Genomic DNA, 16,848 nt, shown 5'->3' on the forward strand with positions numbered 1-16,848 from the left:
TGGAGCAGCAGATTGGCTGTTTTGCTTCCAAAACACTGGAGCATGAAAATTTGGCACATTTCTAGGTTCTAGTCCCATGAGGATTTTAGTGATCTGTGCCTTTGCAGCAGCCCTTTGCAATAATGCATTGTTTAAATGTAAAATATAGCCTCAGTAATATCTGACTTTGCATTTATATCTTGAATAATGCTGCCTCAGTTATATCAGACATTGTGTATTCATTTTACATTTTTACTAAGCAGTTAAAGTAAATGGTTGCATGGATAAGCATAACTAGACTGAGTCAGCTTCTGATGTGTTATTGAAATATTGCCTGCATGAGCAATTTGCAGTCAGAGGGCAGAAATAATTCTAATGAGGTCAATTAGCATTTGGAGTTCTTTTTAGTAGCTTTAATTAAGCACAACCTTATAGCAAGGACATGTGTGGGATGTTGTTCTTTTTTCTCACCTCTTTGTTCATGTGATCTATAAAATAACTAAATGGTGGAGTTTATTTTAGACTTCTGCAAAAAGACTTTTCTGTTCAGTATTTGCACTCTAAACAAAGATGCCAACAAAACACCATCTCATAGTGTTTCCCTGTGAGCTCATTGATTTGCAGTAAAGTTTAATCTAGGTTTTTTTAAAAAATAGAGAACCCAACATCAAATAAACATTCATTGCAATACACTAATACAATGTTGGCTTTGCTTTAACATGGATTACATAGATACAGTACACACACACACACACACAGAGTCAGGAATATCAGCATGCAATAACAGGCCTTTGCACAGACTGCCTTGACAGCTGCATGTCTGGATGTACACCTCCATCAGAATCAGTTGTGCTCTCACCCCTGGACTTCGGGGCCGAAGTCCAGGGCCTCCACACCACCATTCCCTCTAAGCTGCGCAGCTGCGTGTGTGTGCACAGCCTTCAACCCCTTCCCCAGGTAGCAATCACAAAGCGCCACTCACTCGCCCTCTTGGAACCCCTGTGGCTGCTGCTCCCAACTGAGTCCCTTGGTCCTTGCCCCTTGCTCTGTGGCTGCTGGTCCCACCCACACTGCCTTTCCCTGTTGCGTGTATTCCCACCCTCCCCCTTCACTGCTCTGCTCTCCTCCTCCCCCTTCGCCTTTCAGAGCCCACATGGCAATGGCAGCAAACCAGTCGAAGGGACTCGTAGCGGAGGCCGGAGCTGATTCTACTGACCTTGCCCTTTCCTCTGATGCATTTCTGGCTGGTGGTGCTGGACATTGTGGGTTGGAGATTGGAGCAGAGGGAGTTGCATGGAAGGAGCTGGATGACAGCGCTGGTGCTGCTGAACTCCCCCTCTTCAGGGACAAGCGGCGAGAAGTGAGATGGTGGTGGGGGGGGACAGCTGGAGTTGTGATTGGGAAGCTGGTATGGCTATGCCGAGCTCTACAAAAGCTTGTCCCTCTGCAAGGGGAATATCATGTTGCAACAGAATTAAGATGAGTCTTCTTTCCTTGCCTCCACCCACCCCACCCCTGGTGATTGAAACTGAAATCTTGTTTTGGGGAGAGATGCTGATGCAGGTACTAAGAAGCTAGGAGCATGGGGCGGGGGTGGGGTAGAGGCAGCCCAGGAGGCTCACTCTTGTAAGATTTCTGGTTCACATGGATTGCAAAACAGGCATGGTCAGTTGTCCTCTAGTATCTCTTCACCTGCCTGCCTCCCTCCCCTTTGCTCTGAATATTCTCTCCGCTGACCTCCATCTCTTGGGGAAGGGCAGGCTTTACCCCTGGCAGTCTGGTGCTCTCTGATGACCATGTTTACTAAAAGACTCACTTTTCCAAGCCCCTTCTTTTTTCCTAATCTGATTTAATCTATATGTCAAGTATGGGTGTGTAATTGTATGTGTGTGCTTGTGTCTCTTGGAAAACTATTATTTTTGAAAGCGTGATTCTGCGTGAATTAAGCCGCTGCCATGTGGGCTTCAGAGTGAAGGTGGAGGGGAGAGCAGAGTAGTGAAGTTGGAGGGTGGGAATAAAGGCTATGGGGGATGGGTGTGCACGGGGCGGGGAGCAACAGCCACGGAACAAGTGGCAAGGACCAGGGGATTCGTTCTGGACAGGGGGCTTTATCCCAACATTTCTGAGTTACTCTAGGCCAGATTGGCACAGCATCTTCTCTTACCTTCCAATTGTGTGTTCCTTCTCTCTCCCCCCCCCCACACACAATTCCCTTCTGCCTCCTATGCTCCCACAGCATCTTCTCTTCCCTCCTAGCTCTCTCTCGTTTCCCCAATTCCCTTTTGCCTCCTTTGTTCCCTCTTCCTTCATATATTGTGTGTTAGCCATTAATTTCTCACCCCATCTTGTATAGTTTCGTGATTATTTTTGGTGCTTCAAAGGTTGCCAAATACTGTTGTTCATACTATGCTTATGTTAACAAAGAGTTTAGGCTCCCAGACACCAGCATGATCCTACATCCCTGCTTTTATTCCCAGTTTGTGTTCTATTACCTCCATAATGCATGAATAGCCTTTTACCTGTGATCTCTTTTAATTCCCTTTACTGTCTCTTATAAATTTCCTTGAACCTATCCTAATACTAGCTCTTTAAATTCCCTTTAACCTATCTGTGTATTAAATCAAATATCCTCTTGAGATTTTAATTACACATGAATATGGTACATTTGTTTGTTACTAGGGTGCCCAGTGTGTCAAGGTAATGTTGATGCTTTGCCATTATACATGCAATAATAGTTTTTAAAGCAATATATATAATGACTAAAATCATTACATTCCTATAGAATAAAGTGTGGACAGCATTCTTCATTTCAGATTATGTGAAAGCATCTAATAGTTTAAATCCAATGTTATGTTTACACTATTCTGCAAATGTATGACTGGGAGGTTATTTTAAGAATATTAAGGAAATTGGTACAGTCATTGCAGCCCACATACACTTCTTTGCCTTTTTTAAAAATGATGTTGGAACTGATTGCTGAATGTACATTTCTGACTTTTAGCACTGCTCAAACCCAACCTCCTTTTAGTACAATCAGGGATACGGGAGAGTTCTTGTTGAATTTCAAAGTCCAAGAGTCTTTGCTTCAGGATCTGCCTAGCCTGGTCATAACTTAACAAAACCAGGTAGTCCATAGACAGATCCAAGGACACAATTTTGTCCTTAATAGCCCAGGCCCAAATAGGCTGGAATACATCAGCCAAGATAAGAGAAATCCATTCTCTGGGCATGTGGGGGGGGGGGAATCTGACTTTAAGCTAATAGGTCAAAAAAGACAACCAGGCCCAGACCTCGATCTTCAGAACACCCAACTCAAACCTTAACAATATATTGGAGACACATCTAGGTACTCTTAAGTAGAGCCCTAAGGAAATCATTTTGAACCACATCTTGTGCCCTCAAGAACCCAAATGTTTAAAATACTATGCTTGTCACGGTGTGTGTGTGTGTGTGTGTAAGGGGATGGTGCTTAACTTGCTGGTGGGGGGAGGCCTCCTACAAGTGGGGGGGCCTCCAAAGGCCTTTAGGTCCAGGCCCCCAAATTACCTAGGTGTACCTCTGATCAGTATGCACATTCTGACTTCATTGATCCTCTTTTGACACTGCTAGGAATGTACATCACCATTCATGGCCACTAATGATTAAGTATAAGTAGTTCACTATTAAAAGTGTTAAAGTATTAATTTAAATTGTCACAATTCTGATTGTTTCTAGATTTGCAGCAACCAAAAACATGTCATTCTCAAAATATTATTTTCAGATACCTGGAAGGAAACCATTTATCTGCTGTGCCAAAGGAACTCTCTATGTTCAAGCACTTAACACTGATGTAAGTCATATGACAATATTTGGTGCCAGCCAACAAAACTAATCCTTCTATTCCTGCTTTTGGGACCATCTTGTGTAGTGCTATAATGTATAACCATAACTGACAGATGTATAACATAACTGACACATGTTGCGATACATGCTGGAAATATTGTTAGCATAATAGGCTCTCTTTACATTGGAGGTAGAAAGCATCTATTAACCTCGTCTTTGTATTGGGGAGCACTGATAACTGATCGCCCTATGATAATTGCACTGATGCCTTGGGGTACAACTCTCAGGAATACATGGGAGGCAGGCTGAGGAGCCTCACACCACCCATGCTCCAACCTCTGTGAGCCAACGTTGTGCACACTCACAAAGAAAGAGAACTGCTTTGCCAATGTTTGGTTTAATGATCTTGGAGCATTGTTGCTACAGCCTTGGGGATCAGTCTTTATTGATAGTTTTCTTCAGTTTGGTTCATGGTCTCAGCCTAAGGAAAGATGTGTTTTCATTGCATCAATGGCCTTTCTATGTGCATTTTTCTTTAGTGACTTGAGCAACAACAGCATCAGCATGTTGGCCAATTACACCTTCAGTAATATGACACAGCTATCGACACTGTAAGTAAGCAAAGGTTCTGGCATCAACTTTAATTGCTATTCTAATTGCTGTGAAGTCAGTTGCATTAAGCAACGAATACTTAATGTTTCTAAGCTAATGAATCCTGCTCTTCTGCTTCAGTGAACTGGTGGCAAAGTAACATAAACTATTTTCTTTGATTCCCCTAGGATTCTGAGCTACAACAGGCTACGGTGTATTCCAGTCCATGCATTCAATGGGCTTAAGTCTCTCAGAGTGCTGTAAGTAGTACTTGTTCACTGTGTCTGAATTACAATTTAAGAGACTGTGGGTGACAGCAGGATTTTTAATGAGCAGATGGCTTTCACTTGACTCACTACATCACACACATTTCCAGACAATTAGCCCCAATGTACTTGTACTGAGATGTAAAATAGGCTGTAACTACTGATGCAGGTGAATGTTGGGGTTTTGTGCAGAAACCAAGATCCTTTTGAGCTTTAAGAAGATTATTTATTCTGAAGCTGCTTGAGAAGTAGGCTCCTCATAGAATGGGCTTGTAATATATGCTTCCATGCATCTTTTGTAGCAGGAGACCCTGAATCTGTACCATGGTATATGCGCCTGTACATATTATAGGAGTGGCTTGTAACAAGAATGGAAAGGAGGTCAATCTAGGAGGAAGTGCAGAACTAATCTCTGCTTTCCTCCCATCAACAAGCATCTTTGTCCTTTACCCAGGCTGACACCCAGTTCTGTAGGTGCCTGTCCTGAGAAGGGTAAAAGAAACTATGGGAAACAGATGGGTGGCACGTCCACCATGTTTGCAGTCAGTGTCTTCAGAGTCAGGGGTATGAATAAGTGTGAGCTGGCGGAGGCACACAGGTTGCACTACTCACATGCTTCCTGGAGCTTCCTCTCTTCACCTCCTCATGCAACTGGCAGTACACCATCAAGAGATTTTGTATGGGAAATGGGGAAGGAAGCACTGGTGAAAAGCAGGACAATTTGAAATGGTTTACAGCTGGTTGTGACCCATGATCTGCTGCTTGTTGATGCAGAATGGAAATCTGTTTTGCCACTAAGGGCTACTTTATACATGATGATACACATGAACCAGTTACATGCTGAATCCCAACCAATCATTTGGTAATCTTTTGGTTGTTGTTTTTTAGAAGTATTTTAATTGGTTTTAAATGGTTTTAATCATTTTTGAATTGTTTTTATATTGTTTTTAGCACTGGGTTTGAATTGTGGGTTTTATGTCTTTTTTAAAAGTTGTACACCGCTCAGAGCCTCTGGATGGGGTGGTTTATAAATGTAATAAATAAATAATAAAATAAATCATAAATGATATCTTCTATATAGAAGCAACTGCTGGTAAGCATTAACTAGCAGGATTATCTGTTTATATCTAGGCGATGGTTCACTATCTCTGCACTCTTACTGATGAGGATGTACTTTTGTTTCAATTTTGATTCAACTTATTTAATGCAAGCATTAAGTAGCAGTCAAATCAAAATGATCTGTATTTTTATGGAAAGAATGTGATGCTAATTGAGGACTAGTTTATAAATCCAGATGCTGGCTTTTCACTTGCTGAGAAAACCTGCTTAATAGTATCTTGAAAAAGGTATTTACACTGAAAAAGATAACATGGAGCACTTTCACTCCTGTGCAAGAGTGAAATGAAGCATGAATGAGTGTCTCTCTTTCTGAGCTCTGTGCATTTGGAAGCCTCCAGATTGATTTGATTTATTATGGTCTACAAAACTCTGGTGTCAGCTACAACCCTCACCACATGTCATCTACGTTGTTATTAAAAATCAATTCTCCTGGGTGGGGGGAAGTGCTTCCAAGCGACAGCATGCAATCTGTTAGTGTCATTTATTTATTATCAGTGTTCCCAAGGGAACCTCAGTGAGGAATAATCAGCAAATGCATTTTGAGGATTCTGGATTTCTTTTAAGAAAGGATGCATAGCTCATTGTCTGGCTGGGTTTGATGTGCAGGTAACGGGCCTCTTTCATGCAAGAACTGCTCCTTTCCTAATTGTTTTGTTTGCGAAGAAATTAACTTTATCAATATTAAATAAGGAAATTATCCTATCAATCAGAATGGATCCTTGAACATAAGTGTAACTACGGTGCCTTAAGGTGTGCCTTGTTCAGCAGCTCTGACTGTGTTCTTTTTACAGTTTCTTCATATATTACATTTTTAGATGCATGCTTGAAGGGGTTTTTTTAAAATATATATATATATATATTTAATACTATGAATAAAACAGAGATGTTGAAGATATGTATGATACAGGTGCATCAGCCAGAAAGTTGAGATTGGCTGCAGTTCTTTATTTTGCATATATGCTGTGACAGATTTAGGTCACCTTAAGTGGCACAGTGGGGAAATGCTTGACTAACAAGCAGAAGGTTGCTGGTTGGAATCCCCGCTGGTACTATATCGGGCAGCAGTGATACAGGAAGATGCTGAAAGGCATCATCTCATACTGCGCAGGACGAGGCAATGGTAAACCCCTCATGTATTCTACCAAAGACAACCTCAGGGCTCTGTGGGTGCCAGGAGTCAAAATCGACTTGACGGCACACTTTACTGTGACATATTGAGGTTTGTTACTGCACAATGTGCAAAAAGCCCTTTAGCTGCCTCACAAACAGAACCACTGGTGTACTTACTCTCTTGCTAGGAGGAGCTCAGTAGGATTTCTTAAGTAGAAGGGCTTCAGCTCTCCCAATCTTTCTTTCTTGAAATACTTTAAAAACCAAAGCTGTGCACACTATACAAATAAATATGACTTATAGACCAGGACTGCACAACTTTGGCCCTCCTGCAGATGTTGGATTACAACTCCCATCATCCCTGACTATTGGCCACAGTGACTGGAGATTATGAGAGATGTAGTCCAAAAACAGATGAAGGGCCAAAGTTGTGCAGCTCTGCTGTAGATCATCAGTTTGATATTTTTAACCACTTTGAGCAGGAGCTCCATCCTCAGAAGAATCTAACTAACTAACTGCATGTGTGGCTTGCCTCACAGCTGCAGCACATGGAGAGGGGGAAGCAATTTTGGCTTCTCTCCCCTCCTCACAAAAGCCATTTTGGCATCTAGGAAAATGTCCGTGAGGGTTGCACAGTCTTCATGACCATATTCCTGGATGCCAAAAGGACCTCTGCAGGGAAGGAAGAGAAGCAAAAATTGGTTCCCTCTCCCTACACTCTGCAGCTGCAAGTTGGACCCCGTACGCCGTTAGATTCTTCTGAGAATGGAGCTCTTCCTCTGACATTGTAAGCCTTCAAGGCATGTCAACCATTAATTATACAATCAAGGTGGTCTGTGTCATTAGTATATGCATGTATTCTGTTTCCTCTAGAGATCCAAAATCATGTAAATACAGAAAGCAGTAATCAAATGGGCACTAAAGCATTTCACTTTTTAGTATAAATTTCTCTGTTATATATTTTGCTTCATGACACTTTTAGAAATTGGAATTGCAGTGGCTTTTGATAAAATGAAACATAAAATAAAATAAAATAAAATGACATGTTTTTGTAACAATTTATTCTTTAAAAATATAAAATAATTTTCATATATTTTTATTTCTCCCTGTGTGTGTATCTATGTTCTGTGTGTCTAGATAGATAAACAGATACACATATAGATTGGTTGAGACTCTTTGGGGACTAAACTGTTAATTCTGTTAAACTGTTATTGTGAAATATGACGGGATGTCCACAACTTCTATAGTATAAGATCTCACATAACTAAAATATCCCCAGATAGTAAAATAAATAAACTTTATTGTGTTAATTGTTCTTCATTGATTATTTGTTAATTGTTCATTTATTATTTCATTCATATATATATATATATATATATATATATATATATATATATATGAATGATTGATAATATTTGTAGGAAAGTCTACAACCGGTATACACTATGAAAAGCAGAAACAAGTGTGCCCACAAGAATGAAATATAGTTGATATGATATCTTGTTCCTAATTAACAAATGCCATTATTAAGCAAAATAAGAAACTGAAAATTGAATTTGCCACCTTTGACTGAACATGTTTCAAATTTGAGTTTGAATTGTTTGGAACAAGACGGCACTTGTATTGTGTGAGTTTATACAGTCACTGTCCCCATGATTCCATGATCTAGAGTGGACCATTCATAAATGATTCATAAATTGGTAGGGCTTGCATAGCATCTTTTCTTCCAACAGATTGTTACTGTCTTAAAATTATTTTTTCTAGTTTGTACTTATTGTCAAAAGTGAGTTCTAAATTTAAAATAATCTCTACAAATGCTCTAAGCAAGCTAAACAAGAGGGGAAATGTTTTAACCAGTACAAATGTAAGTGGCTTTGACCTAACTATGATTAAGCAATTGAAATATGGCGGCAAGATTGTGCTACCTGTCCATCTGGAACTGATCATGTTTATAACATTCATCCATTTAACTCAGAATCTGAAACCAGCTGAAATCATGGTTTCAGGTCTTTGTTAAGGAGGAATCTTGGTTAATTTAATGACAAGTAGCAAAATCCTGCTACCATATTTCGATTTATTAGCTATGTAGTAACCACTTATGCTTGTACTGGTCCATAGTCAACTGTCCTTATGCCTGGTAGTTATAATTGTACTCTGGATTGGAGAGAGTGCAAAGGAAGTGGATGTGATCCTGAGCACACTCCAGTTGCTTATATATAGTTATACAATTGCCAGCATTACATTTAAGATCCCTTTATTGAAAGCCTCCCTGATGGCATAATGGTCTTAGTTGGATTTTCCACTTGGATATATTCACAGCTCCTTCTTGTTCTGCAAATTGTCTGCACCATTTCCCCTTGATTCTTCCTTTAGTATTTATTGTTCCAGTCAGTTATGTCCCAGTTATGTTATGGTCTGCATTCTCATGCAAGTTTTGATAGAAAATATTAGGATCTATCTGTGCAGTTTCTTCCTTTCTTAGCATCTTCCCCAAACCATTTAAACTGTAAATTATGCTGGCAGCAAAATATGCTCTTTCTTCATTATGTATCCAGTGTGTTTTAGAAAGTGGTTGAAAACACCTGCATGTTGTAACACTGTGCTTGGTCCATACTCTATTCTAATATCGTTTTTTCTTCCTCTCCTAGGACTCTTCATGGCAATGATATTTCCAGCGTCCCTGAAGGGTCATTTAACGATCTTATGTCACTTTCCCATCTGTAAGTATTGCTGCCCTCGGTAGGCTAGTGACAGTGTACAAATCATGTTGCTAAGTAGGATTTGTACAGCTATTTATGTTGCAGACGCATTTATATATATATTACCTTTGTGCAAGTTTCACCTTCAATGCAAATTTAAGACAGACTGTGTGGAACACAAATGTATGTGGAACACAAATCAGGGTCTGAGGCTGTATGGAATCTTACAAAGATTTTAAACATTAAATAATTTCAAATATATTTAAATAATTTCAAATATTTTGTGTCAGCTGTAAATGCCAAGATTTCAGAAAAGCGTGAAACAGATTCCATCTGGATTGTTGATGATGCTTGATTGGGTGCATGGATGTTCAAATAGCAGTTTGGTAGCATGGGCTTATCCATGATTTGAATTGTTAAATTCCAGACCATTTTCTCCCAATAGTAGTTTTTAAACATATTTTTAAACCTATGTAGCAGGGCATTCTTATCACTTACCACTTCTAACAGAGTGTATTGTGGAATAAACAAAGTTTATCATGGAATGGTCTGTGTGAACTTTGAAGTACAAAACAGAGAACTGGAAAGGCAAGATTCAAGCCGCACACAGTCATTGCTGCATTGATGCTGCCATGGTTAAGATTTATATAATGTTAAATGCACTAAGGTCCAGGGATATAGCTACAGTAGAACAGTGGGGTACAAATCTTCCTGGACCCCTGAAGGAAGAGAGGGGCTACTGGCTGAATGACACCTTGCTCTTTGCTCTCCCCCTTTTCTTATCTGGAAAAGACCATGTGGGGGCAAGGGTCCATCTTCACGTATCCCCCAGGTCCCACTCTAGCTTTGCTATGGCCATACTGAGACCCCACAAATGCTGTTTAAAAAATGCTTCTATATTTCACCTATCAGACCCTGCTATTTCGGGGTGGAGCAAGTATTCTATAGAAGGTTGCTAACCAGCCGCTAGAAGCAAAGCAAGGAATTATAGCTAGCTTTTATCATTATACCTGGCTTTTATCCATATACTAAAAAATAATCAGAATATAATAAAATGAGAATGCTTAACTCTACTCAGTATATTTATATTGAGTATGCAGTAAATCAGATATTTTGTATATATTTATGTTTAGGATCATTTAATCCATTGGAGTAAATTTGTAATTTATGTTCATTACTTAGTAAGCAACTGTCTTGTTAGGACTGTGAATCAGTTGAAAAACACTGAGTAGAGAATAATTATTTACTATATCACTTAACTGTGGATAAAATGGGAAGCTACATTAAATTAATGGACAACAGGATGATGTTTTAGGATTAATTAGTAAATTAAAAACCACAAGTCATAGGATACCCCAGAGTTCTTCATGAATTCCAATAAGTATGTTTCCAGTCAGATTTGAAAGCACAGAAAAACTCGGGGAGTTCCAAAATTTCTGGCCCAAATAAATTATCATCATCATAACTTTCAAAATCACTTCCACTTACTAATTACTTGCTCCAGGTATCGTAGAATAGAAAGAAGGATTGTCCTATGGGTGAACTTAGAAACTGAGAGAAATAGTCTTTGGAGTAGAATTTTTTAAAATGCAGTATTCAGGAGGTTTCTGTAACCTCAACTCTTAATTAGCTTCTTGTCCTTCATTCAACCTCTACTCCAAATAATGAATGTAAAACTAGAATAGCTTGTTCTGGAACAATATATTTTGGGTCAGTTAATTATCTTGGAACTGGAAGACAATGACACCTTTCATTTTTCAGAGTAAATTGTCGTACAAAGACTATTTTGTCTGCAAAATAGGCTGCAGATTTGTCAGATAATATCTTAGCTTTTGGCTGTAGGCAGCCTTGGTTTGCTTAGGGCATTTTCCACCCAGAAGAACTCTGAGGGTGAGGCAATGGCAACCATGAGGGATTACATGCAACTATAAAGCAAATCGCTTCCAAATAGCATTCAGCTATGCTATTTGGGCATTGAGATAGCATAGAGTAAAACTGAGCTCCATGGTGATGGCTCATCCTTCATTGAAGTAGTAACATACTGTCTTATTGCTGCTTATCATGTCTACCTTTCATGCATGCATTCTTAAGACTGCATGCATTACTAAGAAGAACAGTAGAAATCTATCTCCATTTTATGTGAAATCCAATTTACATGCTTGCTTCCAGTGTCTTCTATGGGGCAGTGCTATGAGATGAGACTATAATCCCCTGCTTCTCCACCTCCTTTTGCACTTCCTTGTTTGTAAATGTGGGGCAATTTTTTTCATAATGTGCAACATCTTTGGTTTTTTAATATTTTCTTATATCTGACTGCTAATGCAGATGTTACATTTATGAAAGACATATCAGATAATTGAGATGAATCATTGCCATATGTGTTCTTAATTCTTACTTATACATTAAAATGAAGATGTAGTAAGGGGTTTCTCCTATCTTTCTTTCTAAGATATCCCATAATCCATAGCTTGTTGTTCAGGGGGAAGTTCTCTACATCTTTCTGTAGTTGCATCCCTTTTCCAAAATGGCAGTTTCATACTCTGCTTAGTCAAACAAGGAGTGCCAGTATTTTAGGAGACTGATATAAAGATTTTAAGCCTGTCTCCAAAAGATCAATTATTCTGGCAACTCTGGAAGAGCATCCCATCGGATCATAATGGGAATAATCAGAATGCGAAAAGAGAAACTGAACATGCTAGATAATCACAGAATTATATGCATGCCATCGATTCCTCCTGTGGAAAACAAGAGACTATCTGTCTCTTGCACATTGTATGCCTTACAAACAACAACAAAATCACATGAACATATTAAAAATCATGAGGTAAACGTAATGCCTACCCTATTTTCATGCCTTTATACATTGTACAATGTGATATTCATAGATTGTGAAGTTCATGGATTGATCAGGTCTGGAGGAAAGAATGTGTGAATGCTGTGTAGTAGCAGTTTGAACTTGCTTATCATTTGACCATTGTTTATGGTTTAAGGAGTGAGATAAACACTGTGCATTGTTCTGACAGAAAATTAAGTGACTGTTTTCCACTAGCTTTATTAATCAACTCTGGCATGGTGGCGGCGGGGGGAGGCTTGATGTTGCAGAATCAAGGGCTTCATATGAGCTGTGGCTTGTCTCTGAAAGTAGCCTGTTTTAAATTCAGTGCCAGTTCTCAACTTAAATCTAGGATGGTTGGCTAGATGTTAATGGAGTTCCTGTCCTTCAGTAGTTCAGAATCAGAGGGGATTTCATGAGCTTCAGCTTTTCCCACCACTGCAACCAGAATTCTCGGTACTGCACAGAGGAGGAGGAGCCATGTCCATTTTTACACTGTTAACCTATCAGAACTTGCAGAAGTTACCAAACGTGCCTCTGAGCACATGTATATTGCATGATTTTGCTTGAGCCAGGTGTTACTAGGGTTGCCAACCTTTCTAGATTGTTCTAGAGTCTCCGGGAATAAGAGCTAATCTCTTGGAGACTAGAGAAAGCAGGCTGGGAGAGAACAAGCCATGCAGCAAACAAAATTTATTTATTTTTAATGTTTCACTATCTGTTCTATATCTCTGCTGCTGCTGCTCCTGGCAGCTACTGCTCCTATCCCATTTCCACCTACACTGCTGATTGGGTGGCTGAGAACTAGGAAGAAGTTGGGAGACCCCCCCTGTGGTGTGTACAACTTCATGGCTCCCCCCACCACACACCCTCGCACCCTGCGCTTTCTCACACCTGCAGGTGGTGTGTGTTTGGTTGCTGTTCATCCTCACAATGTTCCTTGCCACCACTCTTCACTCAGCTGGGGAAGAAACTGTAAGCAAGTGGAGTGGCTCTGGAGCTATCATGTCTCATTCTGAAAAGTTTGGGAAAGCAATTTGCAGATCAAAAGCATCTAGACAGATTGGTGTTTACTTGCATATCAAACTTCACTGCCGAACAATTCTGCCCAAGTCCGGCTGCCAACAATATTTTATGTTATTTTTATGAAAATGTGGAGTCATCTTCTTCTGAAAAAAAAACCTGAAACATCAGTACTCAAGGCAGCTTCGTATGTGTGCAAGAGATAGTGCAGCTTTAGACAGTAGGAACTAAAGTCCTTTGAGGAAGGAGGGCTACAAAGGGAACAAAAATATCTGTTTCTCCAGCAGTACCCAAACTGTTCTGCTTTTGTTAAAGATGCATTGCAATGCATAGATAGCAGAATAATCCTGTTAGACTAGACTGTGTGATAATGATTGAGTTGCCTAATGACCATCATTACCTAATGACTTCTTTCATTGTGGTGTGGAGGATTTGCTCCTTCTCCCAAACCAAATTGAACTATGCTGTCCACTACACCACACTGTTTCACAAACAAGAGAAAGGTCAGATAAGGTCTAACAACACTTCAGGTTCCAGAATAATTCAGTTCATTGTTTTGTAATTTAATGTGGACATTTTTGTAGACGTTGAGACGCAACCCATTACTGCATACTTGGTATCAGGAAACACCCCGCAGAAGCAAGAAAGGAGTTATTTGGGAATTCAGAGATAGAGGCAGAAGGCATTAATGTTTCTGAGCATTGGCTGAATGTCTTTTACTGAACAAGTTCAAGTTGTGAGGTCCTATGGTCAAGGAATTATCAGAGACAAGAGCAGCTGTCTGGACTTGCTGCTATATTGGCAGAGATTTGTCTAATTTCAAAGTGCATGACTTGTACACTGATGTGATGAATGAGCTCTGTAGGAATTCTTGACACATTGAGCTCTTCTTCAGACTTAGGTAAGTGAAAATGGCCATGTTTTTCCTTAATGTACATCTTAACTTCAAAAAAATGTTTTAGAAATTTATCCCACTCTTCCTCCAAGGAGCTTAGGCTGGCATATGTAGTTCTCATCTGATTTTATCCTCACAACAAGCATAGGCAGTATTGACTCACCCAGGTCCAACTTGGATAACCTGAGTGGTGATTTGATTTAAGCCTAGGTCTCCTGGGACCTAGCACTACACTACACCACACCATGGTGTAAAATAAATCTCAGACCTATTCTCAGCCTGTGCTACTGGAAAAATTATAGCTGTTCAGCCATGTTACTGTTTTAGTGGTTTGTTTTAATTGTAAACCACCCTGAGCTATTTTGGAAGGGTGGTATACAAATCAAATCAAATCAATCAATCAATATAAACCTCTTCCAAGGTTTCAAGCTCTATTCACATGTTATGTTCAACACTGTACAATCTGTGTGCAGTGTACACAGATATGGATCTGTACATGAACATGTATCTTCATGTCATGTTGAACACAGATATAATTCCTATCTGTACCACTTCCTATCCATACCATGCTTTTGAGGGACCTATACCCACTTTTAAAATAAACACAGGTATAGTCATTGTACCCAAAAACCCCAATAAGACAGGACACATAAATGGAGTAAACTAGGGCCACTTTATTAATATACACAATTTAACTAGCAACAAATTAACTTGCAACAGGGTTTTTAACTAACCAGAGTACAGGTGCTCCTCCCCGTGTGAAACAACCTCCTAAAGAGGATTGTCCCCCCCACAAGGGTGAAAGGCCAGGTGTTGAATCTGTCAGGAACCAAACTGCTGACATCCTCTCACCATGTGGTTTTCCAACCTCAAGTGGAGGGCTACTTGATCCACCACAACCCAAGCTGCAAAACTCTGATTTGGTGAGCAAAGCAATTCCCCAAAAGGAGGCGATTCCCAAATCTCAGGTCTGCAAAACCCTGAAGGGCTGTTCCATGGTAATGCCCCTCATCTCAATGGCCGTCCAACTGAACACTGTTAAGTAATCCTAACTACCCACACCCTTACTCTCCTGCCAGAAAAGGAGGACAAACCTCCATTTAGCCCCCCTTCCCCCACCCCACTAAAACATCTCGAAGACCCTGCTGAACGTCCCAGAGGAACAAATTGTTCCCCACATCAGAAAGGAGGATGCTGTTAGCCCTGTAAAAGGGGCCACACTTAGGCCATATGGCCGGGTGTGAAATTACCCTGCCCCCCAAGGCAGCAATTGCCTTGCCAACCTCACGGTTCACCTTCTTGTGGGCCATATTAAAGCAAGTCGGGCCACCTTGATCCCTCCAACACACATGAAGAATCAAGTTGGACCATACCAACAACAAACCTGGCCAATGGGCCAGTAAAGAATGTAGCTCAGCAACTGCCTGTAAAGTCAAGGCCTTGCCCTTCAGTCAGCCAAGATCATTGCCCTCCATATGAATGACAAGGACATATGGGGGCCCATGTGATGTGGTGAACTCATCCAGAAGCAGCAGGAATTGGCACCACAAAATCCTTCGATGGCCAAGCTAGTCAATTTCCATGACACCAGTACAACCCGCTGTGTACCCACACTGATGTTGCATGTACTTCAACTGGCTCAAAAGACATAACTATGGCCACAGATAAGTACTCAAATAGTTGATGGAAATTGCAACAAATCTGAAGGAGAAAACAATATTACCCGCGTACATATCAGCCTGCTCACCACCTTAAAGAACTAATGTAGTGGCAACAAGCAGATGAACACCAGTGCCCGATCGCACAAATGTGACTCTCAGGCATCCCAGCAGCCACTGTCGAAGACGCAGACCCAGTCCTGGAAGAGTGAGTACCATAATCAGAAGGGACATTGCCCTCCGACACTAATGCTGCCTTCATGATGGACCAAAACTGGAAATGTATAAGAGGGGAAGAGTCCCCATACATGAATAAAGAGCCCTCCGCCTCAAAATAAATGAGCAAAGCCCACACCAGTCACAAAGCCGCTGATGGCCCCTGGACAAGGGTAACCCTGTTGACCCTTCCCCTCTGGTCTATCTTGGCCATCCAAATGAACAGAAAGATCCCTGCTCCCTTCACTGTAACAACCCACCAATGCAGGGCCCTTCTCAAGGTGTCAAACCTGGAAGTGACAACCAGCCCGCTGATCCGCAAGGCCCCAAACAAAACAATCAGGATTGAAACTCTAAATAGCAGAATATAATTTGGAATTTAAATTCACAAGCTATTTTTTAAACAGGTGTGTCGGGAAAGAAACCCTGGAACTGGGGCATGGGGGGTGCATTCACGCCCAGCTCTCTAGCTGTTGTTGAACTACAACTCCCTGGGGGTGGTGGGAATTGTAGTTCAAAAACAGCTAGAGGGCCAAGGTTCCCCACCCCTGCCTTAGGACTTGCCAAATGCAGTCATGTGCTCCGCCTCTCAAGATAGTCGCCATGTGTTTCCTGCTTATTGAGGTCAGACACAACC

At 40.7% G+C, this 16,848-nt stretch overlaps 1 protein-coding gene across 6 annotated transcripts in view; it reads left to right on the forward strand.

Annotated features, from left to right (window-relative positions):
* SLIT3 (slit guidance ligand 3) overlaps positions 1 to 16,848 on the forward strand; it is a 731,964-nt gene that overhangs the window by 609,221 nt on the left and 105,895 nt on the right. For all 6 annotated transcript variants that reach the window (XM_053288108.1, XM_053288109.1, XM_053288110.1 and 3 more), the window contains 4 exons: positions 3,740 to 3,808; positions 4,341 to 4,412; positions 4,581 to 4,652; positions 9,536 to 9,607. In XM_053288108.1, the coding sequence (XP_053144083.1) occupies positions 3,740 to 3,808; positions 4,341 to 4,412; positions 4,581 to 4,652; positions 9,536 to 9,607 (285 nt within the window). The remainder of the gene's footprint in view (positions 1 to 3,739; positions 3,809 to 4,340; positions 4,413 to 4,580; positions 4,653 to 9,535; positions 9,608 to 16,848) is intronic.

This window comes from Hemicordylus capensis, chromosome 2, assembly GCF_027244095.1.
Source record: "Hemicordylus capensis ecotype Gifberg chromosome 2, rHemCap1.1.pri, whole genome shotgun sequence".
NCBI classification, from domain to species: Eukaryota; Metazoa; Chordata; class Lepidosauria; order Squamata; family Cordylidae; genus Hemicordylus; species Hemicordylus capensis.